Here is a 27,022-nt window from a genome sequence, read left to right as displayed (position 1 = left end):
GTACGTGACCAACCTATAATGGCATCAGGAATAGTGAGTGGGGGATGAAGGCTTGGTGGACACTTTGATGAACACTGGCTAGTGTGTGTGTGTGTGTGTGTGTGTGTGTGTGTGTGTGTGTGTGTGTGTGTGTGTGTGTGTGTGTGTGTGTGTGTGTCTCGCTAAATGAGGACAGCTTAAAATATTTCAAAGCTCATTGGGATGAACCAAATGTACAACTACATCTTACCCTAACCCAACTATATCTGACCCTAACCCTAACCCAACTATATCTGACCCTAACCCAACTATATCTGACCCTAACCCTAACCCAACTATATCTGACCCTAACCCAACTATATCTGGTCCTATCCCTAACCCAACTATATCTGACCCTAACCATAAACCTAACCCAACTATATCTGACCCTAACCCAACCATATCTGACCCTAACCCTAACTCAACTATATCTGACCCTAACACAACTATATCTGAACCTAACCCAACTATATCTGACCCTAACCCTAACCCAACTATATCTGACCCTAACCCAACTATATCTGGTCCTAACCCTAACCCAACTATATCTGACCCTAACCACAAACCTAACCCAACTATATCTGACCCTAACCCAACTATATCTGGTCCTAACCCTAAACCAACTATATCTGACCCTAACCCTAAACCTAACCCAACTACATCTGACCCTAACCCTAACTCAACTATATCTGACCCTAACACAACTATATCTGAACCTAACCCAACTATATCTGACCCTAACCCAACTATATCTGGTCCTAACCCTAACCCAACTATATCTTTTTTATTTATTTTTATTTATTTTACCTTTATTTAACCAGGTAGGCAAGTTGAGAACAAGTTCTCATTTACAATTGCGACCTGGCCAAGATAAAGCAAAGCAGTTCGACAGATAAAACGACACAGAGTTACACATGGAGTAAAAACAAACATACAGTCAATAATGCAGTATAAACAAGTCTATATACAATGTGAGCAAATGAGGTGAGAAGGGAGGTAAAGGCAAAAAAAGGCCATGATGGCAAAGTAAATACAATATAGCAAGTAAAATACTGGAATGGTAGTTTTGCAATGGAAGAATGTGCAAAGTAGAAATAAAAAAATAATGGGGTGCAAAGGAGCAAAATAAATAAATAAATAAAAATTAAATACAGTTGGGAAAGAGGTAGTTGTTTGGGCTAAATTTTAGGTGGGCTATGTACAGGTGCAGTAATCTGTGAGCTGCTCTGACAGTTGGTGCTTAAAGCTAGTGAGGGAGATAAGTGTTTCCAGTTTCAGAGATTTTTGTAGTTCGTTCCAGTCATTGGCAGCAGAGAACTGGAAGGAGAGGCGGCCAAAGAAAGAATTGGTCTTGGGGGTGACTAGAGAGATATACCTGCTGGAGCGTGTGCTACAGGTGGGAGATGCTATGGTGACCAGCGAGCTGAGATAAGGGGGGACTTTACCTAGCAGGGTCTTGTAGATGACATGGAGCCAGTGGGTTTGGCGACGAGTATGAAGCGAGGGCCAGCCAACGAGAGCGTACAGGTCGCAATGGTGGGTAGTATATGGGGCTTTGGTGATAAAACGGATTGCACTGTGATAGACTGCATCCAATTTGTTGAGTAGGGTATTGGAGGCTATTTTGTAAATGACATCGCCAAAGTCGAGGATTGGTAGGATGGTCAGTTTTACAAGGGTATGTTTGGCAGCATGAGTGAAGGATGCTTTGTTGCGAAATAGGAAGCCAATTCTAGATTTAACTTTGGATTGGAGATGTTTGATATGGGTCTGGAAGGAGAGTTTACAGTCTAACCAGACACCTAAGTATTTGTAGTTGTCCACGTATTCTAAGTCAGAGCCGTCCAGAGTAGTGATGTTGGACAGGCGGGTAGGTGCAGGTAGCGATCGGTTGAAGAGCATGCATTTAGTTTTACTTGTATTTAAGAGCAATTGGAGGCCACGGAAGGAGAGTTGTATGGCATTGAAGCTTGCCTGGAGGGTTGTTAACACAGTGTCCAAAGAAGGGCCGGAAGTATACAGAATGGTGTCGTCTGCGTATAGGTGGATCAGGGACTCACCAGCAGCAAGAGCGACCTCATTGATGTATACAGAGAAGAGAGTCGGTCCAAGAATTGAACCCTGTGGCACCCCCATAGAGACTGCCAGAGGTCCGGACAGCAGACCCTCCGACTTGACACACTGAACTCTATCAGAGAAGTAGTTGCTGAACCAGGCGAGGCAATCATTTGAGAAACCAAGGCTGTCGAGTCTGCCGATGAGGATATGGTGATTGACAGAGTCGAAAGCCTTGGCCAGATCAATGAATACGGCTGCACAGTAATGTTTCTTATCGATGGCGGTTAAGATATCGTTTAGGACCTTGAGCGTGGCTGAGGTGCACCCATGACCAGCTCTGAAACCAGATTGCATAGCAGAGAAGGTATGGTGAGATTCGAAATGGTCGGTAATCTGTTTGTTGACTTGGCTTTCGAAGACCTTAGAAAGGCACGGTAGGATAGATATAGGTCTGTAGCAGTTTGGGTCAAGAGTGTCCCCCCCTTTGAAGAGGGGGATGACCGCAGCTGCTTTCCAATCTTTGGGAATCTCAGACGACACGAAAGAGAGGTTGAACAGGCTAGTAATAGGGGTGGCAACAATTTCGGCAGATAATTTTAGAAAGAAAGGGTCCAGATTGTCTAGCCCGGCTGATTTGTAGGGGTCCAGATTTTGCAGCTCTTTCAGAACATCAGCTGAATGGATTTGGGAGAAGGAGAAATGGGGAAGGCTTGGGCGAGTTGCTGTTGGGGGTGCAGTGCTGTTGTCCGGGGTAGGAGTAGCCAGGTGGAAAGCATGGCCAGCCGTAGAAAAATGCTTATTGAAATTCTCAATTATGGTGGATTTATCAGTGGTGACAGTGTTTCCTATCTTCAGTGCAGTGGGCAGCTGGGAGGAGGTGTTCTTATTCTCCATGGACTTTACAGTGTCCCAGAACTTTTTTGAGTTAGTGTTGCAGGAAGCAAATTTCTGCTTGAAAAAGCTAGCCTTGGCTTTTCTAACTGCCTGTGTATAATGATTTCTAGCTTCCCTGAACAGCTGCATATCACGGGGGCTGTTCGATGCTAATGCAGAACGCCATAGGATGTTTTTGTGTTGGTTAAGGGCAGTCAGGTCTGGGGAGAACCAAGGGCTATATCTGTTCCTGGTTCTAAATTTCTTGAATGGGGCATGTTTATTTAAGATGGTTAGGAAGGCATTTTTAAAAAATATCCAGGCATCCTCTACTGACGGGATGAGATCAATATCCTTCCAGGATACCCCGGCCAGGTCGATTAGAAAGGCCTGCTCGCAGAAGTGTTTCAGGGAGCGTTTTACAGTGATGAGTGGAGGTCGTTTGACCGCTGACCCATTACGGATGCAGGCAATGAGGCAGTGATCGCTGAGATCTTGGTTGAAGACAGCAGAGGTGTATTTAGAGGGGAAGTTGGTTAGGATGATATCTATGAGGGTGCCCGTGTTTAAGGTTTTGGGGAGGTACCTGGTAGGTTCATTGATTACTTGTGTGAGATTGAGGGCATCAAGTTTAGATTGTAGGATGGCTGGGGTGTTAAGCATGTTCCAGTTTAGGTCGCCTAGCAGCACGAACTCTGAAGATAGATGGGGGGCAATCAGTTCACATATGGTGTCCAGAGCACAGCTGGGGGCAGAGGGTGGTCTATAGCAGGCGGCAACGGTGAGAGACTTGTTTTTAGAGAGGTGGATTTTTAAAAGTAGAAGTTCAAATTGTTTGGGTACAGACCTGGATAGTAGGACAGAACTCTGCAGGCTATCTTTGCAGTAGATTGCAACACCGCCCCCTTTGGCAGTTCTATCTTGTCTGAAAATGTTGTAGTTTGGAATTAAAACTTCAGAATTTTTGGTGGTCTTCCTAAGCCAGGATTCAGACACAGCTAGAACATCCGGGTTGGCAGAGTGTGCTAAAGCAGTGAATAGAACAAACTTAGGGAGGAGGCTTCTAATGTTAACATGCATGAAACCAAGGCTATTACGGTTACAGAAGTCGTCAAAAGAGAGCGCCTGGGGAATAGGAGTGGAGCTAGGCACTGCAGGGCCTGGATTCACCTCTACATCGCCAGAGGAACATAGGAGGAGTAGAATAAGGGTACGGCTAAAAGCTATGAGAATTGGTCGTCTAGAACGTCTGGAACATAGAGTAAAAGGAGGTTTCTGGGGGCGATAAAATAGCATCAAGGTATAATGTACAGACAAATGTATGGCAGGATGTGAATACAGTGGAGGTAAACCTAGGTATTGAGTGATGAAGAGAGAGATATTGTCTCTAGAAACATCGTTGAAACCAGGAGATGTCATTGCATGTGTGGGTGGTGGAACTAATAGGTTGGATAAGGTATAGTGAGCAGGACTAGAGGCTCTACAGTGAAATAAGCCAATAAACACTAACCAGAACAGAAATGGACAAGACATATTGACATTAAGGATAGGCATGCTTAGTCGAGTGATCAAAAGGGTCCGGTGAGTGGAGAGGTTGGTTGGTGATTTAGACAGCTAGCCAGGGCATCGGTAGCAAGCTAGCATAGGATGGAGGTCTGTTAGCCACCCCTTACGTTCCGTCAGTAGATTAGTGGGGTTCCGTGTGGTAGAGGGGATTAATCCAAATCACACAACAACAACAAAAATAAAAACAATAGATATAGTTATAGAGGCCCAAGAAGAAAATATAATAATAATAATTTAAAAAAATAATAAATAAAAAAAATAATAATAAAAAAAAAAATTGTCCGATTGTCTATTCAGATAGCAGCCGGTAAGACAGCTAACGGTTAGCAGGCCGCAGATGGGCGTTCAGGTAACGTCGCGACGGAGGAGCCGGCCGAATAACTCCTTCGGGTAGATAACGTCGGCAGTCCAGTTGTGAAGGCCCGGTGGGGCTCCGCGAAGGCAGTAAAACGGGTCCGGATAGGTGACTGCAGCCCAGGTGTGATTGATGGAACTCAGGAGTGATTGACGGAGCTTGCTAGCTCCGATGGTCACACGGATAGCAGCTAGCTAGCTGTGAGATCCGGGTATGAATGTCCAGGGACATGGAGAGAAAAATTGGTCCGGTATGTTCCGTTCCGAGCCGCGCTGCGCCGTACAGAACTGGCGATAGATTTTCGAGCTAAAGGATAGCTGATGACCACAAAACGATTTGCCAGTAAAGGAGCTAACTAGCTTCTGAACTAGCTTCTGGATTAGCTTCTGGCTAGTTTCAGGCTAGCTTCTTGGAGTTTCTGGCTAGCTTCTTGGAGGATTACAGATCTGAGGTAAATAATACTTTTTTATAAATATACATTGGTGAGGCGGGTTGCAGGAGAGTGTTTTGAAGATGAGTTGATGGAAAATAAAAATAAAATGTATGTGAAAAAGTTCTGACCCTAACCATAAACCTAACCCAACTATATCTGACCCTAACCCAACTATATCTGGTCCTAACCCTAACCCAACTATATCTGACCCGGACCCTAAACCTAACCCAACTATATCTGACCCTAACCCAACTATATCTGACCCTAACCCTAACTCAACTATATCTGACCCTAACCCAACTATATCTGAACCTAACACAACTATATCTGGTCCTAACCCAACTATATCTGACCCTAACCCAACTATATCTGACCCTAACCCAACTATATCTGACCCTAACCCAACTATATCTGACCCTAACCCATCTATATCTGAACCTAACCCAACTATATCTTAACCTAACACAACTATATCTGGTCCTAACCCAACTATATCTGACCCTAACCCAACTATATCTGGTCCTAACTCAACTATATCTGACTCTAACCCATCTATAGCTGACCCTAACCCAACTATATCTGAGCCTAACCCAACTATATCTGACCCTAACACAACTATATCTGACCCTAACCCTAACCCAACTATATCTGACCCTAACCCTAACTCAACTATATCTGACCCTAACCCAACTATATCTGACCCTAACCCTAACCCAACTATATCTGACCCTAACACAACTATATCTGGTCCTAACCCTAACCCAACTATATCTGACCCTAACCCAACTATATCTGACCACAACCCAACTATATCTGACTCTAGCCCAACTCTATCTGACACTACCCCAACTCTCTCTGACACTACATCTAACTATATTTAACCCTAAACCAACTATATCAAACCCTAACCCAACTCCAAATATATCTGACCCTAACCTAACTGTATCTGGCCCAAACCCAACTATATCTGACCCTACACCTAACCCAACTATACCTGACCCTAACCCAACTATATCTGACCCTAAACCCAACCTGACTATACCTGACCCTAACCCAACTATATCTGACCCTAAACCTAACCAAACTATATCTGACCCTAACCCAAATATATCTGACCCTATCCCAAATATATCTGACCCTAAACCTAACCAAACTATATCTGACCCTAACCCAAATATATCTGACCCTAACCCAACCATATCTGACCCTAACCCAACCATATCTGACCCTAACCCAACTATTTCTGACCCGAACAAAACCATATCTGACCCTAACCCAAATATTTCTGACACGAACAAAACTATATCTGGCCCTAACACAACTATATCTGACCCTAGACCTAACCCAACTGTATCTGACCCTAGACCTAACCCAACTATATCTGACCCTAGACCTAACCCAAATATATCTGACCCTAACCCAACGATATCTGACCCTAACCCAACTATATCTGACCCTAACCCAACTATATCTGACCCTAACCCAACTATATCTGACCTAACCCTAACCCAACTATATCTGGTCCTAAACCTAACACAATTATACCTGAACATAACCCAAGTATATCGACCTTAAACCTAACACAATTATATCTGCCCTAAACCTAACCCAATTATACCTGAACATAACCCAACTATATCGACCTTAAACCTAATCCAACTATTTTTGTCCCTAAACCTAACCCAACTATATCTGACCCTAAACCTAACCCAACTATATCTGACCCTGACTCTAAATCTAGCCCAACTATAACCCAACTATATCTGCTGAAGACACAGGTTAGGCTACTATACTGAATGATCTAATGCAGTATATATCAACCTTAGATCTCTCTTGATAATAAACCTGGAAAGAAAATACCCCTCGAAAAATTGAGGTTAGTCAAGTTTTGACTAATACAATATTTATCCATATAGATTTGTCCTGACAGCTTCTACATACACTCCAGACTTATCTAAACTAGATCTAGAAGAATACTTTACTAATCCAGAGATGGAGAATGGTCTTCATCTCTACCAACCCCTCTGATACACCACACACACACGCACGCACACACACACACACACACAAATAAACACACACACACACAAACACACACGCACGCACACACACACACACACAATCGGTCTAAAGAGTGTGTGACCTTAACAGTCAGTGTTGGACCTCAATACGGCCAGGAAAGTGTCATGTCTCCACATTAGTGTGATGAGGGAAGTGACACATTACCACCATGTTTGCATAGAGATTCAGAGCAAACAGCCCTGGGCCCGTATCCACAAAGCCTCTCAGAGTAGGAGAGCTGATCTAGGATCAGTATCGCCTTTTAGATCCTAATGATTAAGGCGTTTTGTGGATATGGGCCCAGGGCTTCAAGTGTATCGGAGGGGTTGGGTACAGACGAGTGGAGTATCACTTCCCAAAGCTGATGACATGCGGGACAGTCAGCTTAAGTGCCAAAAAAGTAAATGAGGCATTTGGTTGAGTTATCACTTTAAAGAGCCAGGTAGTGTAAAGTTTCACTCTATGGCTGATTGCATATGACACAGGCTTGTTTTGTTCTAGACTATTTTATGTATCTTCCTGAACTTTCCATCTGTTTTAAAATGCTGTTATTATTTTGAGAGCTCTGGTGAGATGGTGAACAGGCAAAGCGTCAATACAGGGCTAAGATTGAATCCTACTACACTGGCTCCGACGCTCGTCTTATGTGGCAGAGCTTGTAAACTATTACAGAGTATAAAGGGAAGCACAGCCGCGAGCTGCCCAGTGACACGAGCCTACCAAACGACCTAAATCACTTCTATGATCGCTTCGAGGTAAGCAACACTGAGGCATGCATGAGAGCCTCAGCTGTTCTGGACGACTGTGTGATCACTCTCTCCATAGCCGACTTGAGTAAGACCTTTAAACAGGTCAACATACACAAGGCTGCGGGGCCAGACGGATTACCAGGACGTGTGCTCCGGGCATGTGCGGACCAACTGGCAGGTATCTTCACTGACCTTTTCAACATGTCTCTGATTGAGTCTTTAATACCAACATGTTTCAAGCAGACCACCGTAGTCCCTGTGCCCAAGAACACAAAGACAACCTGCCTAAATGACTACAGACCCGTAGCACTCAGGTCCGTAGCCATGAAGTGCTTTGAAAGGCTGGTAATGGCTCACATCAACACCATTATCCCAGAAACCCTAGACCCACTCCAATTTGCATACCGCCCAAACAGATCCACAGATGATGCAATCTCTATTGCACTCCACACTGCCCTTTCCCACCTGGACAAAAGGAACACTTATGTGAGAATGCTATTCATTGACTACAGCTCAGCGTTCAACACCATAGTACCCTCAAAGTTCATCACTAAGCTAAGGACTCTGGGACTAAACACCTCCCTCTGCAACTGGATCCTGGACTTCCTGACGGGCCTCCCCCAGGTGGTGAAGGTAGTTAGCAACACATCTGTCACGCTGATCCTCAACACTGGATCCCCCCAGGGGTGCGTGCTGAGTCCCCTCCTGTACTCCCTGTTCACCCACGACTGCATAGCCAGGTACGACTCCAACATCATCATTAAGTTTGCAGATGACACAACAACGACGAGACAGCCTATAGGCTGACAGGGTGGTGCCAGAATAACAACCTATCCCTCAACGTAACAAAGACTACGGAGATGATTGTGGACTACAGGAAAAGGAGGACCGAGTACGCCCCCATTGTCATCGACTGGGCTGTAGTGTAGCAGGTTGACAGCTTCAAGTTCCTTGTTGTTCACATCACCAACAAACTAGAATGGTCCAAACACACCAAGACAGTTGTGAAGAGGGCACGACAAAGCCTATTCCCCCTCAGGAAACTAAAAGGATTTGGCATGAGTCCTGAGATCCTCAAAAGCTTCTACAGCTGCAACATCGAGAGCATTGGTCTACAACAGGTGGTACGGCAACTGCTCGGCCTCCGACCGCAAGTCACTACAGTCACTACAGAGGGTAGTGCGTGCAGCCCAGTACATCACTGGGGCTAAGCTGCCTGCCATCCAGGACTTCTACACCAGGCGATATCAGAGGAATGCCATAGACTGTTCTCTCTACTACCGCATGGCAAGCGGTACCGGAATGCCAAGTCTAGCACAAAAAGGCTTTTCAACAGTTTTTACCCCCAAGCGATAAGCCTCCTGAACAGGTAATCAAATGGCTACCCGGACTTTTTGCATTGTGTGCCTCCCCCATCCCCTCTTTTACACTGCTGCTACTCTCTGTTCATCATACATGCATAGTCACTTTAACTATATATTCATGTACATATGTACATACTACCTCAATTGGCCTGACCAACCAGTGCTCCCGCACATTAGCCAACCGGGCTATCTGCATTGTGTCCCACTCGTGTTTGCATCTCAATGTGAAAAAAACTGTTTGCATGTTCTTCACAAAGAGGGCAACAGATGCTACTGAGCCAGATGTCTATGTGTCAGGGGAGAAGCTCCAGGTGGTATCCGATTTTAAGTAACTTGGCATCATACTTGATTCCAACCTCTCTTTTAAAAAGCATGTGAAAAAGGTAATTCAAATAACCAAATTCAACCTAGCTAATTTCCGATTTATACGAAATTGTTTGACTACAGAGGTAGCAAAACTGTACTTCAAATCTATGATACTCCCCCACTTAACATACTGCTTGACTAGTTGGGCCCAAGCTTGCTGTACAACATTAAAACCTATTCAGTCTGTCTACAAACAGGCTCTCAAAGTGCTTGATAGGAAGCCCAATAGCCATCATCATTGTCACATCCTTAGAAAGCATGAGCTCTTGAGTTGGGAAAATCTTGTGCAATACACCGAAGCATGTCTTGTATTCAAGATCCTCAATGGCCTGGCTCCCCCTCCACTCAATATTTTTGTTAAACAGAAAACCCTGACATATGGCAGCAGATCCACAAGGTCTGCCATGAGAGGTGACTGTATAGTTCCCCTAAGGAAAAGCACCTTTAGTAAATCTGCATTCTCTGTGAGAGCTTCCCATGTCTGGAATACACTGCCATCAGACACACATAACTGCACCACATATCACACTTTCACAAAATGCTTGAAGACATGGCTAAAGGTCAATCAGATTTGTGAACATGGTCCCTAGCTGTGTGTTGCCACTCCATGTTGTCTGTTGTCTGTAGCTTGTGAGGTGTGGAAACACTTTGTTGCTTTTATGAATTTTGTCTTGCTGCTTTTTGTTTTATGCTGCTCTGTCTGTATGCTACGTCTTGCTTGTCCTATGTTGCTCTGTCTGTATGCTGTGTCTTGCTTGTCCTATGTTGCTATGTCTTGCTTGTTCTATGTTGCTATTGTCTATATTGTAATTGTTTTTAATAACCTGCACAGGGACTGCGGTTGAAAATTAGCCGGTTGGCTAAAACCGGCACTTTTACTGAAATGTTGATTAATGTGCACTGTCCCTGTAAGAATAAAAATAAACTCAAACTCAAACCCACCACCAGCCAACCGGGCTATCTGCATTGTGTCCCACCACCCACCACCAGCCAACCAGGCTATCTGCATTGTGTCCCACCACCCACCACCAGCCAACCAGGCTATCTGCATTGTGTCCCACCACCCACCACCAGCCAACCAGGCTATCTGCATTGTGTCCTACCACCCACCACCAGCCAACCAGGCTATCTGCATTGTGTCCCACCACCCACCACCAGCCAACCAGGCTATCTGCATTGTGTCCTACCACCCACCACCAGCCAACCAGGCTATCTGCATTGTGTCCTACCACCCACCACCAGCCAACCAGGCTATCTGCATTGTGTCCTACCACCCACCACCAGCCAACCAGGCTATCTGCATTGTGTCCTACCACCCACCACCAGCCAACCGGGCTATCTGCATTGTGTCCTACCACCCACCACCAGCCAACCAGGCTATCTGCATTGTGTCCTACCACCCACCACCAGCCAACCAGGCTATCTGCATTGTGTCCCACCACCAGCCAACCAGGCTATCTGCATTGTGTCCTACCACCCACCACCAGCCAACCAGGCTATCTGCATTGTGTCCCACCACCCACCACCAGGCAACCAGGCTATCTGCATTGTGTCCCACCACCCACCACCAGCCAACCGGGCTATCTGCATTGTGTCCCACCACCAGCCAACCAGGCTATCTGCATTGTGTCCCACCACCCACCACCAGCCAACCGGGCTATCTGCATTGTGTCCCACCACCAGCCAACCAGGCTATCTGCATTGTGTCCCACCACCCACCACCAGCCAACCAGGCTATCTGCATTGTGTCCCACCACCCACCACCAGCCAACCAGGCTATCTGCATTGTGTCCCACCACTCCTTCACGCTGCTCCTCTCTGTTTATCATATATGCACAGTCACTTTAACCATATCTACTACTACATATCTGTACATACTACCTCAATCAGCCTGACTAACCGGTGTCTGTATGTAGCCTCACTACTGTTAGAGCCTCACTACTGTTAGAGCCTCACTACTGTTAGAGCCTCACTACTGTTAGAGCCTCACTACTGTATGTAGCCTCACTACGGTTAGAGCCTCACTACTGTTAGAGCCTCACTACTGTATGTAGCCTCACTACTGTATGTAGCCTCACTACTGTTAGAGCCTCACTACTGTTAGAGCCTCACTACTGTTAGAGCCTCACTACTGTTAGAGCCTCACTACTGTATGTAGCCTCACTACTGTTAGAGCCTCACTACTGTTAGAGCCTCACTACTGTATGTAGCCTCACTACTGTATGTAGCCTCACTACTGTATGTAGCCTCACTACTGTTAGAGCCTCACTACTGTATGTAGCCTCACTACTGTATGTAGCCTCACTACTGTTAGAGCCTCACTACTGTTAGAGCCTCACTACTGTATGTAGCCTCACTACTGTTAGAGCCTCACTACTGTTAGAGCCTCACTACTGTTAGAGCCTCACTACTGTATGTAGCCTCACTACTGTTAGAGCCTCACTACTGTTAGAGCCTCACTACTGTTAGAGCCTCACTACTGTATGTAGCCTCACTACTGTTAGAGCCTCACTACTGTATGTAGCCTCACTACTGTATGTAGCCTCACTATTGTTAGAGTCTCACTACTGTTAGAGCCTCACTACTGTATGTAGCCTCACTACTGTTAGAGCCTCACTACTGTTAGAGCCTCACTACTGTTAGAGCCTCACTACTGTATGTAGCCTCACTACTGTTAGAGCCTCACTACTGTTAGAGCCTCACTACTGTTAGAGCCTCACTACTGTATGTAGCCTCACTACTGTTAGAGCCTCACTACTGTTAGAGCCTCACTACTGTATGTAGCCTCACTACTGTTAGAGCCTCACTACTGTTAGAGCCTCACTACTGTTAGAGCCTCACTACTGTATGTAGCCTCACTACTGTTAGAGCCTCACTACTGTTAGAGCCTCACTACTGTTAGAGCCTCACTACTGTTAGAGCCTCACTACTGTTAGAGCCTCGCTATTGTTTTTACTGTTGTTTTTAATTCTTTAATAACCTGTTGTTCAGCTAATACATGTTTTGCACCATTGGTTAGAGCCTGTAAGTAAGCATTTCACTGTGAGGTCTACTACACCTGTTGTATTCAGCATTTCACTGTGAGGTCTACTACACCTGTTGTATACAGCATTTCACTGTAAGGTCTACTACACCTGTTGTATTCAGCATTTCACTGTGAGGTCTACTACACCTGTTGTATACAGCATTTCACTGTAAGGTCTACTACACCTGTTGTATTCAGCATTTCACTGTTGTATTCAGCATTTCACTGTGAGGTCTACTACACCTGTTGTATTCAGCATTTCACTGTGAGGTCTACTACACCTGTTGTATTCAGCATTTCGCTGTAAGGTCTACTACACCTGTTGTATTCGGCATTTCACTGTAAGGTCTACTACACCTGTTGTATTCAGCATTTCACTGTAAGGTCTACTACACCTGTTGTATTCAGCATTTCACTGTAAGGTCTACTACACCTGTTGTATTCAGCATTTCACTGTAAGGTCTACTACACCTGTTGTATTCAGCATTTCACTGTGAGGTCTACTACACCTGTTGTATTCAGCATTTCACTGTGAGGTCTACTACACCTGTTGTATTCAGCATTTCACTGTAAGGTCTACTACACCTGTTGTATTCAGCATTTCACTGTACGGTCTACTACACCTGTTGTATTCAGCATTTCACTGTAAGGTCTACTACACCTGTTGTATTCAGCATTTCACTGTAAGGTCTACTACACCTGTTGTATTCAGCATTTCACTGTAAGGTCTACTACACCTGTTGTATTCAGCATTTCACTGTAAGGTCTACTACACCTGTTGTATTCAGCATTTCACTGTAAGGTCTACTACACCTGTTGTATTCAGCATTTCACTGTAAGGTCTACTACACCTGTTGTATTCAGCATTTTACTGTAAGGTCTACTACACCTGTTGTATTCAGCATTTCACTGTGAGGTCTACTACACCTGTTGTATTCAGCATTTCACTGTGAGGTCTACTACACCTGTTGTATTCAGCATTTCACTGTTAGGTCTACTACACCTGTTGTATTCAGCATTTCACTGTGAGGTCTACTACACCTGTTGTATTCAGCATTTCACTGTGAGGTCTACTACACCTGTTGTATTCAGCATTTCACTGTGAGGTCTACTACACCTGTTGTATTCAGCATTTCACTGTGAGGTCTACTACACCTGTTGTATTCAGCATTTCACTGTGAGGTCTACTACACCTGTTGTATTCAGCATTTCACTGTAAGGTCTACTACACCTGTTGTATTCAGCATTTCACTGTACGGTCTACTACACCTGTTGTATTCAGCATTTCACTGTAAGGTCTACTACACCTGTTGTATTCAGCATTTCACTGTAAGGTCTACTACACCTGTTGTATTCAGCATTTCACTGTGAGGTCTACTACACCTGTTGTATTCAGCATTTCACTGTGAGGTCTACTACACCTGTTGTATTCAGCATTTCACTGTAAGGTCTACTACACCTGTTGTATTCAGCATTTCACTGTAAGGTCTACTACACCTGTTGTATTCAGCATTTCACTGTAAGGTCTACTACACCTGTTGTATTCAGCATTTCACTGTAAGGTCTACTACACCTGTTGTATTCAGCATTTTACTGTAAGGTCTACTACACCTGTTGTATTCAGCATTTCACTGTGAGGTCTACTACACCTGTTGTATTCAGCATTTCACTGTGAGGTCTACTACACCTGTTGTATTCAGCATTTCACTGTTAGGTCTACTACACCTGTTGTATTCAGCATTTCACTGTGAGGTCTACTACACCTGTTGTATTCAGCATTTCACTGTGAGGTCTACTACACCTGTTGTATTCAGCATTTCACTGTTAGGTCTACTACACCTGTTGTATTCAGCATTTCACTGTGAGGTCTACTACACCTGTTGTATTCAGCATTTCACTGTGAGGTCTACTACACCTGTTGTATTCAGCATTTCACTGTAAGGTCTACTACACCTGTTGTATTCAGCATTTCACTGTACGGTCTACTACACCTGTTGTATTCAGCATTTCACTGTAAGGTCTACTACACCTGTTGTATTCAGCATTTCACTGTAAGGTCTACTACACCTGTTGTATTCAGCATTTCACTGTACGGTCTACTACACCTGTTGTATTCAGCATTTCACTGTAAGGTCTACTACACCTGTTGTATTCAGCATTTCACTGTAAGGTCTACTACACCTGTTGTATTCAGCATTTCACTGTAAGGTCTACTACACCTGTTGTATTCAGCATTTCACTGTTAGGTCTACTACACCTGTTGTATTCAGCATTTCACTGTGAGGTCTACTACACCTGTTGTATTCAGCATTTCACTGTAAGGTCTACTACACCTGTTGTATTCAGCATTTCACTGTTAGGTCTACTACACCTGTTGCATTCAGCATTTCACTGTTAGGTCTACTACACCTGTTGTATTCAGCATTTCACTGTAAGGTCTACTACACCTGTTGTATTCAGCATTTCACTGTACGGTCTACTACACCTGTTGTATTCAGCATTTCACTGTAAGGTCTACTACACCTGTTGTATTCAGCATTTCACTGTAAGGTCTACTACACCTGTTGTATTCAGCATTTCACTGTAAGGTCTACCTACACCTGTTGTATTCAGCATTTCACTGTAAGGTCTACTACACCTGTTGTATTCAGCATTTCACTGTGAGGTCTACTACACCTGTTGTATTCAGCATTTCACTGTAAGGTCTACTACACCTGTTGTATTCAGCATTTCACTGTGAGGTCTACTACACCTGTTGTATTCAGCATTTCACTGTAAGGTCTACTACACCTGTTGTATTCAGCATTTCACTGTAAGGTCTACTACACCTGTTGTATTCAGCATTTCACTGTAAGGTCTACTACACCTGTTGTATTCAGCATTTTACTGTAAGGTCTACTACACCTGTTGTATTCAGCATTTCACTGTGAGGTCTACTACACCTGTTGTATTCAGCATTTCACTGTGAGGTCTACTACACCTGTTGTATTCAGCATTTCACTGTTAGGTCTACTACACCTGTTGTATTCAGCATTTCACTGTGAGGTCTACTACACCTGTTGTATTCAGCATTTCACTGTGAGGTCTACTACACCTGTTGTATTCAGCATTTCACTGTTAGGTCTACTACACCTGTTGTATTCAGCATTTCACTGTGAGGTCTACTACACCTGTTGTATTCAGCATTTCACTGTGAGGTCTACTACACCTGTTGTATTCAGCATTTCACTGTAAGGTCTACTACACCTGTTGTATTCAGCATTTCACTGTACGGTCTACTACACCTGTTGTATTCAGCATTTCACTGTAAGGTCTACTACACCTGTTGTATTCAGCATTTCACTGTAAGGTCTACTACACCTGTTGTATTCAGCATTTCACTGTACGGTCTACTACACCTGTTGTATTCAGCATTTCACTGTAAGGTCTACTACACCTGTTGTATTCAGCATTTCACTGTAAGGTCTACTACACCTGTTGTATTCAGCATTTCACTGTAAGGTCTACTACACCTGTTGTATTCAGCATTTCACTGTTAGGTCTACTACACCTGTTGTATTCAGCATTTCACTGTGAGGTCTACTACACCTGTTGTATTCAGCATTTCACTGTAAGGTCTACTACACCTGTTGTATTCAGCATTTCACTGTTAGGTCTACTACACCTGTTGCATTCAGCATTTCACTGTTAGGTCTACTACACCTGTTGTATTCAGCATTTCACTGTAAGGTCTACTACACCTGTTGTATTCAGCATTTCACTGTACGGTCTACTACACCTGTTGTATTCAGCATTTCACTGTAAGGTCTACTACACCTGTTGTATTCAGCATTTCACTGTAAGGTCTACTACACCTGTTGTATTCAGCATTTCACTGTAAGGTCTACCTACACCTGTTGTATTCAGCATTTCACTGTAAGGTCTACTACACCTGTTGTATTCAGCATTTCACTGTGAGGTCTACTACACCTGTTGTATTCAGCATTTCACTGTAAGGTCTACTACACCTGTTGTATTCAGCATTTCACTGTGAGGTCTACTACACCTGTTGTATTCAGCATTTCACTGTAAGGTCTACTACACCTGTTGTATTCAGCATTTCACTGTAAGGTCTACTACACCTGTTGTATTCAGCATTTCACTGTAAGGTCTACTACACCTGTTGTATTCAGCATTTCACTGTGAGGTCTACTACACCTGTTGTATTCAGCATTTCACTGTAAGGTCTACTACACCTGTTGTATTCAGCATTTCACTGTGAGGTCTACTACACCTGTTGTATTCGGTGGACGTGACAAATACACTTTGATTTGATGTATTTAATATATATATGCACTATTGCAAATAAACTTCAAAAACGTCCTGATAAACAAAGCCCGTGTTCTAACATATATCAGCATCACTTGTAAATACAACTAGTAAACATCCTAGTTGCCATAACTGTTATTTGACAAAAAAAGTGAGTGAAATCTAAAAACTGATCTCAGTTCAGTGTCTGGGGGCAACTTCACTTTTGCAGAGGGAGCGGGTAAGGCGCTATTGACCAATCAGGTTTATGCGTTTTGGCGTGACGTCACAACATCATGGCGGCGTACGTGCTGAACAAAAACACCGCACACTTTTACCCACGAAGATAAGCAATCGGATAATGACAAACGATTACATTTGCGTTTAAATGGTCAAGTCAAATGATGAACAAGAAAACTGACGGCGAAATATGCCAAATCCAAGAAAGCACGACCATAACACTGGCTCAAATGACTTAAGTGAAATCTGGAGTCATGGTTCCACATTTTCACAAAAAAGGTTGAGAACAAACAAATCGCGTAAAAGTCAGAAACTGACTCCCCAATCTTCACCTTCTGTCAGGAAGTCACCACATACTCGGTCTAAAGGTAAGATGGTTGCTAAAAGTGCACGGGAATGGTATTGCTAACAACATCTAGACTCAATAGCTAACTTTGGCAAACGTTCGTGTAGGTTGCAGGATAGCTCTAACGTTAATTAGCTGGGCATAGACGTAGCTAGCCAGGGCCACGTTCAGTTGCCAAACGTTCTTCAACGTTGCAGATAGAAATGCAATGTATAGAGCTGATGTGATTCCTCGTTCTATTTCTATGTGAACGTTCCAAAACGTTGGTTTTGTTTATTAGGATCCCCATTAGCTTTTTAATTTGAACCTTTAACTACAGCAAATGCAGCAGCTACTCTTCCTGAGTAAGTACAAATAAATTACAAAGTACAAAACAGTTATAGACAAAGGCATTATATACAAATATAAAACATAATAAGAGTTATATATTAGAAAGACACAGAGACAACAAAAATACTATTTACACACTATTAATATTTACACACTATTCATGTATACATATTCATATTCTTATATACAGTTAGATGAGATTTTGGGCCTCCCGAGTGGTGCAGCAGTCTAAGGCACTGCATCTCAGTGCTAGAGGCGTCACTATAGACCCTGGTTCCATTCCAGGCTCTATCACAGCAGTCTAAGGCACTGCATCTTCAGTGCTAGAGGCGTCACTACAGGTTCGATTCCAGGCTGTATCACAACCAGCCGTGATTGGGAGTTCCATAAGGCAGCACACAGTTGGCCCAGCGTCATTAGGGTTTGGCCGGGGTCGGCCGTCATTGTAAATAATAATTTGTTCTTAAATTGACTTGCCTTGTTAAATAAAAAAAAATGTGTATATATATATATATATATCTTCAGAAAGAGGAGAGGTGCTGTGATAGCTTTAAAAAATATATTTTTAAATAACCTAAACAGACTTTTTCCCTGAGTAACCTCTGGTGACAGAGCATTCCACCATGACATGACTCTATACATTACTGAGTAACCTCTGGTGACAGAGCATTCCACCATGACATGGCTCTATACATTACTGAGTAACCTCTGGTGACAGAGCATTCCACCATGACATGGCTCTATACATTACTGAGTAACCTCTAGTGACAGAGCATTCCACCATGACATGGCTCTATACATTACTGAGTAACCTCTAGTGACAGAGCATTCCACCATGACATGGCTCTATACATTACTGAGTAACCTCTAGTGACAGAGCATTCCACCATGACATGGCTCTATACATTACTGAGTAACCTCTAGTGACAGAGCATTCCACCATGACATGGCTCTATACATTACTGAGTAACCTCTAGTGACAGAGCATTCCACCATGACATGGCTCTATACATTACTGAGTAACCTCTAGTGACAGAGCATTCCACCATGACATGGCTCTATACATTACTGAGTAACCTCTGGTGACAGAGCATTCCACGATGGTATGGCTCTATACATTACTGAGTAACCTCTAGTGACAGAGCATTCCACCATGACATGACTCCATGCATAACTGAGTAACCTCTGGTGACAGAGCATTCCACCATGACATGACTCCATGCATAACTGAACAATGCATTAGCCCCTAGTCCCACACGCGCTGATGCTCTCCCTATTGTACTCATGCGTGACCAGGTAGACCCCATTTTGTTGTTCGCCTATTTAGTATGTCTAGTGACCTTACAGTTTGTCTCGTTCCCATCAGATCTGGAGACCCCCAAACGACGAGCGAGGGGCAGATACACGGGCTTAAACAACACTGCTGATTCCCCCGGGGATGGAGATATTTTACAAGACATCATATGGGACCCGGCATCACCTACTCCTGCTAGAAGTGGTACGTTGTTAAGTCACTTGATGAGCAAAATGCGGATTTAGCTTTAACATTAGCATAACGTTGTCCTTCATTCCTCCTCTTCCTCGTTCTCCTCACACCTATCAGACCATCACGAGTCATCCTCGATCCACCCATCTTTTTGTTCTTCTTCTCAAAGCCAGTTGATAGGTCATGTGTTTCATTCCTCCACAGAGCCTACACACAGGCTACTCACAGTTTCCCCTAGTGACCTTTGTGCCCAAAGGGATTGTGGTTACTATGTATATGTGCCATCAGAAGTCCTAACTGTTGCTGTCCTTATTCTCCAGGCGAAGGGCCCGGCAACACCAGAGTTGTTGAGATATCAGACATTGTCAATCGGATCGCCCCTAAGGTCAGTATATAAAACATGTTCACCGTGTCACTGAGGGCCATTGAAAGATGGGCGTATAGGCCGTCATTGTAAATAGGAATTTGTTCTTAACTAACTTGCCTAGTTACATAAGATAAATGAATAGATGCTGGCACCCTGCAGCACCGACGTGTTTTTGAATCATGTGTTACTGTGGATATAAAGGCCTCGTTATATTAAAATGTAAAAGACTGCATTCTACTGTGTTGATTTGTTTCAGTGGATGCAAAGAGACATTCTAAATCTGGTTCTTCTTGAAGCACTGGAGGTGAAAGCCACATCCCTGGCTTGAATGTACCCCCAGAGCTTTAGGTTGGTCACAGCACACAAACCAGCTGTTGTAAACCATGTCTTCTTCTCCAGGATGCCCAGCATGTCTCTGTGGATAGTCCTCTGCTCCAGTGGATTGGGGACAGTGCTGTCCCATGTACCCCAGAGGTACGCCCGCCCAAAGCAAGGAAGAAATCCACTCGGTGAGTGAACTTGTACAAATCACTTGTGTTGTCAGGTTGAAAACCTTTTATTTGACATGTAAGGCTTATTTCTCCTCCAATAGTTTTGTCTTTTCCAGTAGTTCTCTTGATCAGATCATTCTTGTGTTCAGATATTTTGATAGTGCTTATACTAGCTTCTTCAAAGGTTCCTCAATATATTCATTATGCCTTCCTTGTTCATTCATCCACTCACTTCATCCTCTCCTCTCTACAGGAAAAGCTCAGTGGAGGACTTGATGCAGCTGGCCAGGCAGTTTGACATCAACATGCACCAGCAGGACCGAGAGAAGAGGAGTGCTGAACACACAAACAATACCATAAACAACAACCGCTCCGGGGAGGAACCCAAGTGCCCGACGATGTCGTCGTCAGCCCAGCAGGTAGAGGCGGAGCTTAACGCTCTGTTCGACGGGCCGACGCAGCGAGTCACCGGACGGCTCAGCCAAGGGTCGACCGCCTCCACCTGTTCTCAGGAGGTCAAGGTTCAAGTTGGGGTCAGCCATCTCACTGCCGATGACCTCGTCAAAGAGTCGGAGGTCAAGCCTGGCGGGGGAAGCACGTCTGGTTCATCGGCTCGTACTGGTAAAAAGGAAGTAGGACAGTGGAACACCACGACGACTGTGGCGAAAGACGAGGACTTTGACTGGGAGGATGATGACCTTCTCAATGACCCTATCGTGTTGGAGATGACCCAGAATCCCGAGGGGCTGAAAACGCTGTCCCCCAAACCCAGCAGCTCACTGACTCTGAGTACTGACAGAGACCACACACAGCTGCTGACAGATACAGAAAAGACCCTACCACCCTCCTCTACTACCTCTAATCCTATCAGCCTGCCCTCTCACTCTGTCTGGAAGGGGACAAGCACACACCTTCAACCCTCAAACAGAGGTGGCCTCACTGGGCCATGTCCTAAACCCAAGCCCACCAGCAGAAGCACTTTCCTGCTGGAGCCCAACCTTTGTTTCCAGGTGAATATGGCTCCGACAACCAAAGAAGCCCTCAGACCGTTACTCACTGATGGAGAGGTCCAGCCTGAGAGACCCAGGCCCGGCGTGTCTGCGGCTGTGGGGAGTAGGGGCCCCAGTAGAGACTCTGCAGAAGGGAAGGCTGATGGGGTGAGCACAGCCACAACTCCAACCTCACATGGAGCAACAGCCCCAGACTCCGCTTTCAAAGACCTCTCAGAGGAGGACCTCCAGTTCCTGTTTGACTCTGAGTCGCTTTGGAACGACGACGAAGGTGACGATGACGAACTGCTGTATCAGGTGTGTGACGACGTGGAGAGGATCTCCAACAGTCAGCCCCTGTCCGAGGATGCCTCCGTAACCACGGATACCACTGAGGTCCGCCTCCAAGAGAGCAAACCGAAAGCTCCTCCATCCGCCCCTCTGGCTGCAACGAGAGAGGGGACTGTGACTATGGATACGGCTGTAGGTGGTCCTAGCAGTAAACAGTCAACCACCTGCACGTCTGGCCGCTCCAACTCAGCACCAGGAGATGGGAGCAGCACCCCTGTGCACTTTCAGAGATGGAACATTCCAGCGAAAGCAGGAAATGTTTGGGTCGGACATCATACAGTCACGTCCCAGAGCCATCCAGGCAGTGGGGAGGGTCTGGGCAAGTTTACCCAGCTGAAGGGTGCTCCAGGCTGGGGAACATTTGGCCTAGGATCCCTTGGGGTTAGAACCTTCCAAGCGGAGAACTCAAAGTCGGTCATGCCACGGACCATGTCGGCAAGAACCCTCCCAAACTCAAATTCCCATCATGCGTCATCGTTCAAGAGACATCTGTCGGACTCGGTCGCCATCGGCAACAAAGGTGAGCTTTTCACCCCATAAAAAGGCAAAACAATAATTCACCACAGTTTAGCTCTAGTATTATGCTGACTCTTAGAGCCCTGACCCAACAGAGCCCTGACCCAACAGAGCCCTGACCCAACAGAGCCCTGACTCTTAGAGCCCTGACCCAACAGAGCCCTGACCCAACAGAGCCCTGACCCAACAGAGCCCTGACCCAACAGACATCTATTTACCTCCTAACATCTCAGAGCCCTGGCCCAACAGACATCTATTTACCTCCTAACATCACAGAGCCCTGGCCCAACAGAGCCCTGACTCAACAGACATCTATTTACCTTCTAACATCTTAGAGCCCTGACCCAACAGAGCCCTGACCCAACAGAGCCCTGACCCAACAGAGCCCTGACCCAATACCCATCTATTTATCTCCTAAGAGGTAAATAGATGTCTGTTGAGTCAGGGCTCTGAGAGGTTAGGAGGTAAATAGATGGCTGTTGGGTCAGGGCTCTGTTGAGTCAGGGCTCTAAGAGGTTAGGAGGTAAATAGATGTCTGTTGAGTCAGGGCTCTGTTGAGTCAGGGCTCTGAGAGGTTAGGAGGTAAATAGATGGCTGTTGAGTCAGGGCTCTGAGAGGTTAGGAGGTAAATAGATGGCTGTTGAGTCAGGGCTCTGAGAGGTTTGGAGGTAAATAGATGGCTGTTGGGTCAGGGCTCTGTTGAGTCAGGGCTCTGAGAGGTTTGGAGGTAAATAGATGGCTGTTGGGTCAGGGCTCTGTTGAGTCAGGGCTCTGAGAGGTTTGGAGGTAAATGGCTGAGTAAATCTGTTACCTTTTTGTGCATAAAAATTGCTACACTAATTGTCTGTGTTTTTTGTCCGTCAGCCACTGTAGACACATGCTGTCTTTATCAGCTTTTCAATTGCAGTCCGAGTCCTATTTCCATGTCATCTGATTTGTTTTCTCAGTGTTTGTCAACAGTCAGCTGACGGGGAGATGCACGGAGGAGGAGATTGAGAGGAAGAAGCAGGAGGCCATAGCCAGAAGAAGGACCAGAGAAACCTCCCTAAAAGCAGGGGGACTTCCTCTGTGACTCAACAATGGGACACTAGATTAATACACAGTGAACCAGAATACCTGTAGAATAGCTATGCTATGCTAGGTAGGTACCCTAAACATTTATCACTGTTTCTTCACAGAACACTGTCGGTGCTACTAGAACGGTTTTGCCTTACGGAGCTGTACTGCTTGAGACACACACACACACACACACACACACACACACACACTTGAGAGCTGCTGCACTGTTTTAGTTGCTTATATTCTCACTGTTGTTCTTTCTGGAGGTCACTGAGAAGTTGAGTAGAATATACAACAGCAACACTGTATCAGGAGTCACAGCAAACGGTTGGCTTGTAAATGCCTTTACGGCACCTCAAAGGGAGATTTGGGTCACTTTTTGTTGTTGTTTACACGTCTGTTGACATTCCAAGTAGATAATGAGTCATCTTGATGAGCAATGTGGAGATCTTGTTCTACTGTCTTCCAATAGTATCTTTCAGATAAACTATAGGTCCACAACTCACCTTGTTGCTGCAACATTATAGTACATTATCTTTACACTGCATGTGGTATATTAGTACCTTGTGTTCTGCACCTTACCCAGAAATGAGAATAACTCCAACACTAAGCAGGTTTCCGTCCAAACTTTTTATGTGAGTCGGGAAAGAAAATGTCACCACAGACCTGATGGAAACGGCAAATTTGTCAGTGAACTTGTCCAAATGTCGACAAAACAATATACGCTAGGCAAGATGGGATATGAGATGGGTGGTACAAGTCTAAAGTGATGATGCTCCTTTCCATTCAATATCAAGGGCTTTATTCTGGTGACATGATGATGCTCCTTACCATTCAATATCAAGGGCTTTATTCTGGTGACATGATGATGCTCCTTTCCATTCAATATCAAGAGCTTTATTCTGGTGACATGATGATGCTCCTTTCCATTCAATATCAAGGGCTTTATTCTGGTGACATGATGATGCTCCTTTCCATTCAATATCAAGGGCTTTATTCTGGTGACATGATGATGCTCCTTTCCATTCAATATCAAGAGCTTTATTCTGGTGACATGATGATGCTCCTTACCATTCAATATCAAGGGCTTTATTCTGGTGACATGATGATGCTCCTTTCCATTCAATATCAAGGGCTTTATTCTGGTGACATGATGATGCTCCTTTCCATTCAATATCAAGAGCTTTATTCTGGTGACATGATGATGCTCCTTACCATTCAATATCAAGAGCTTTATTCTGGGGACATGATGATGCTCCTTTCCATTCAATATCAAGAGCTTTATTCTGGTGACATGATGATGCTCCTTTCCATTCAATATCAAGGGCTTTATTCTGGTGACATGATGATGCTCCTTTCCATTCAATATCAAGGGCTTTATTCTGGTGACATGATGCTCCTTTCCATTCAATATCAAGGGCTTTATTCTGGTGACATGATGATGCTCCTTACCATTCAATATCAAGGGCTTTATTCTGGTGACATGATGATGCTCCTTTCCATTCAATATCAAGAGCTTTATTCTGGTGACATGATGATGCTCCTTTCCATTCAATATCAAGGGCTTTATTCTGGTGACATGATGATGCTCCTTTCCATTCAATATCAAGGGCTTTATTCTGGTGACATGATGATGCTCCTTACCATTCAATATCAAGGGCTTTATTCTGGTGACATGATGATGCTCCTTACCATTCAATATCAAGGGCTTTATTCTGGTGACATGATGATGCTCCTTTCCATTCAATATCAAGGGCTTTATTCTGGTGACATGATGATGCTCCTTTCCATTCAATATCAAGAGCTTTATTCTGGTGACATGATGATGCTCCTTTCCATTCAATATCAAGAGCTTTATTCTGGTGACATGATGATGCTCCTTTCCATTAAATATCAAGGGCTTTATTCTGGTGACATGATGACGCTCCTTTCCATTCAATATCAAGAGCTTTATTCTGGTGACATGATGATGCTCCTTACCATTCAATATCAAGGGCTTTATTCTGGTGACATGATGATGCTCCTTTCCATTCAATATCAAGGGCTTTATTCTGGTGACATGATGCTCCTTTCCATTCAATATCAAGGGCTTTATTCTGGTGACATGATGACGCTCCTTACCATTCAATATCAAGGGCTTTATTCTAGTGACATGATGATGCTCCTTTCCATTCAATATCAAGAGCTTTATTCTGGTGACATGATGATGCTCCTTTCCATTCAATATCAAGGGCTTTATTCTGGTGACATGATGATGCTCCTTTCCATTCAATATCAAGGGCTTTATTCTGGTGACATGATGATGCTCCTTACCATTCAATATCAAGGGCTTTATTCTGGTGACATGATGATGCTCCTTACCATTCAATATCAAGGGCTTTATTCTGGTGACATGATGATGCTCCTTTCCATTCAATATCAAGGGCTTTATTCTGGTGACATGATGATGCTCCTTTCCATTCAATATCAAGAGCTTTATTCTGGTGACATGATGATGCTCCTTTCCATTCAATATCAAGAGCTTTATTCTGGTGACATGATGATGCTCCTTTCCATTAAATATCAAGGGCTTTATTCTGGTGACATGATGACGCTCCTTTCCATTCAATATCAAGAGCTTTATTCTGGTGACGATGATGCTCCTTACCATTCAATATCAAGGGCTTTATTCTGGTGACATGATGATGCTCCTTTCCATTCAATATCAAGGGCTTTATTCTGGTGACATGATGCTCCTTTCCATTCAATATCAAGGGCTTTATTCTGGTGACATGATGACGCTCCTTACCATTCAATATCAAGGGCTTTATTCTAGTGACATGATGATGCTCCTTTCCATTCAATATCAAGAGCTTTATTCTGGTGACATGATGATCGAAGCTTTGCTGCCGTTTGCCCATAATAATCTCCCATCAGATTTGTTTTTAGTGTCTTTTATGTACCAGAGATGACCAGTTATACCTAAAAAAAAAACGACTGTGTTGACCAAAACCACCTGGCATATACTGTTTCATCAAAATGTTCATTCAGATTCTGTAATCAAAGATGATCAAAGTAGTGTGTTTAGAGACTGCAGCTCGGCTGTGAATCAAGACGGTGTGATGTTATGTTGAAGAACTTTTACGACTTTATTAAAACCCAATGTGTTAGAAAATAAAGTTGATTTTCCTTTCATTTTTACTTGAATATGTCACTACTGACGAGATTAGACTTTTTCACCATCTTGTTTTTTAAATGTGAAAATGTATGCATTTTATTTTTCTTTGCGTTGTCATAGTTACCTTGTTTTTTGTTTTCTTTTCTTATGGTGGTCCATATTTGCACAGGTCACAGTGGTATGAACAGAAAGACCACAGTATCATGCCACTTATGCAATATTACTAGATGGTGTTATTCATTCTGAGTCAAAACCACCATTAAACTATCATCAAAACCATGCTACCTTTCCTCTCAGATTCATTCCAACTCCCGTGTGGCTCTTCCCACCAGCCTCCACTGGTGTGTCTGTCATCATTCATTAAATAAGACATATGGCAATGAGCAAATTTTGTAAGTTTCACATTCAACTACAAGTCAGACGTTGTGAACAGCTAATCTCTCTGGACGATATTAGAAAATTGAGGGATTAAATTCATATTGAATCTAATTTGTCTTCCACACCTGCCGTATTGTGTGTGGTACAGTGTGTGTCT

The 27,022-nt window shown here is 44.1% G+C and overlaps 1 protein-coding gene across 1 annotated transcript; it reads left to right on the top strand.

Annotated features, from left to right (window-relative positions):
- The first annotated feature begins 17,433 nt into the window (after positions 1–17,433).
- LOC116359738 (ewing's tumor-associated antigen 1) lies at positions 17,434–26,766 on the top strand. Its single transcript, XM_031813143.1, has 6 exons — positions 17,434–17,763; positions 19,438–19,569; positions 19,878–19,942; positions 20,324–20,433; positions 20,669–22,275; positions 23,219–26,766. Exons 1-6 carry the CDS (start codon positions 17,586–17,588, stop codon positions 23,341–23,343), a joined length of 2,217 nt encoding a protein of 738 aa, XP_031669003.1. The 5' UTR covers positions 17,434–17,585; the 3' UTR covers positions 23,344–26,766.
- Positions 26,767–27,022: the final 256 nt, after the last annotated feature.

This window comes from Oncorhynchus kisutch, unplaced genomic scaffold (genome assembly GCF_002021735.2).
Source record: "Oncorhynchus kisutch isolate 150728-3 unplaced genomic scaffold, Okis_V2 Okis04b-Okis11a_hom, whole genome shotgun sequence".
NCBI classification, from domain to species: Eukaryota; Metazoa; Chordata; class Actinopteri; order Salmoniformes; family Salmonidae; genus Oncorhynchus; species Oncorhynchus kisutch.
The sequence above is the reverse complement of the archived record's forward strand: the minus strand, read 5'-3'. Positions and strand labels throughout refer to the sequence as shown.

Excerpts from the sequence above, each read along its gene's own strand:
- LOC116359738 (XM_031813143.1), top strand. The coding sequence starts at position 17,586 with ATGCCAAATCCAAGAAAGCACGACCATAACACTGGCTCAAATGACTTA. Across the intron at positions 17,764-19,437 it reads ACCACATACTCGGTCTAAAG|ATCTGGAGACCCCCAAACGA; the intron begins GTAAGATGGTTG and ends CGTTCCCATCAG. Across the intron at positions 20,434-20,668 it reads GCAAGGAAGAAATCCACTCG|GAAAAGCTCAGTGGAGGACT; the intron begins GTGAGTGAACTT and ends TCCTCTCTACAG.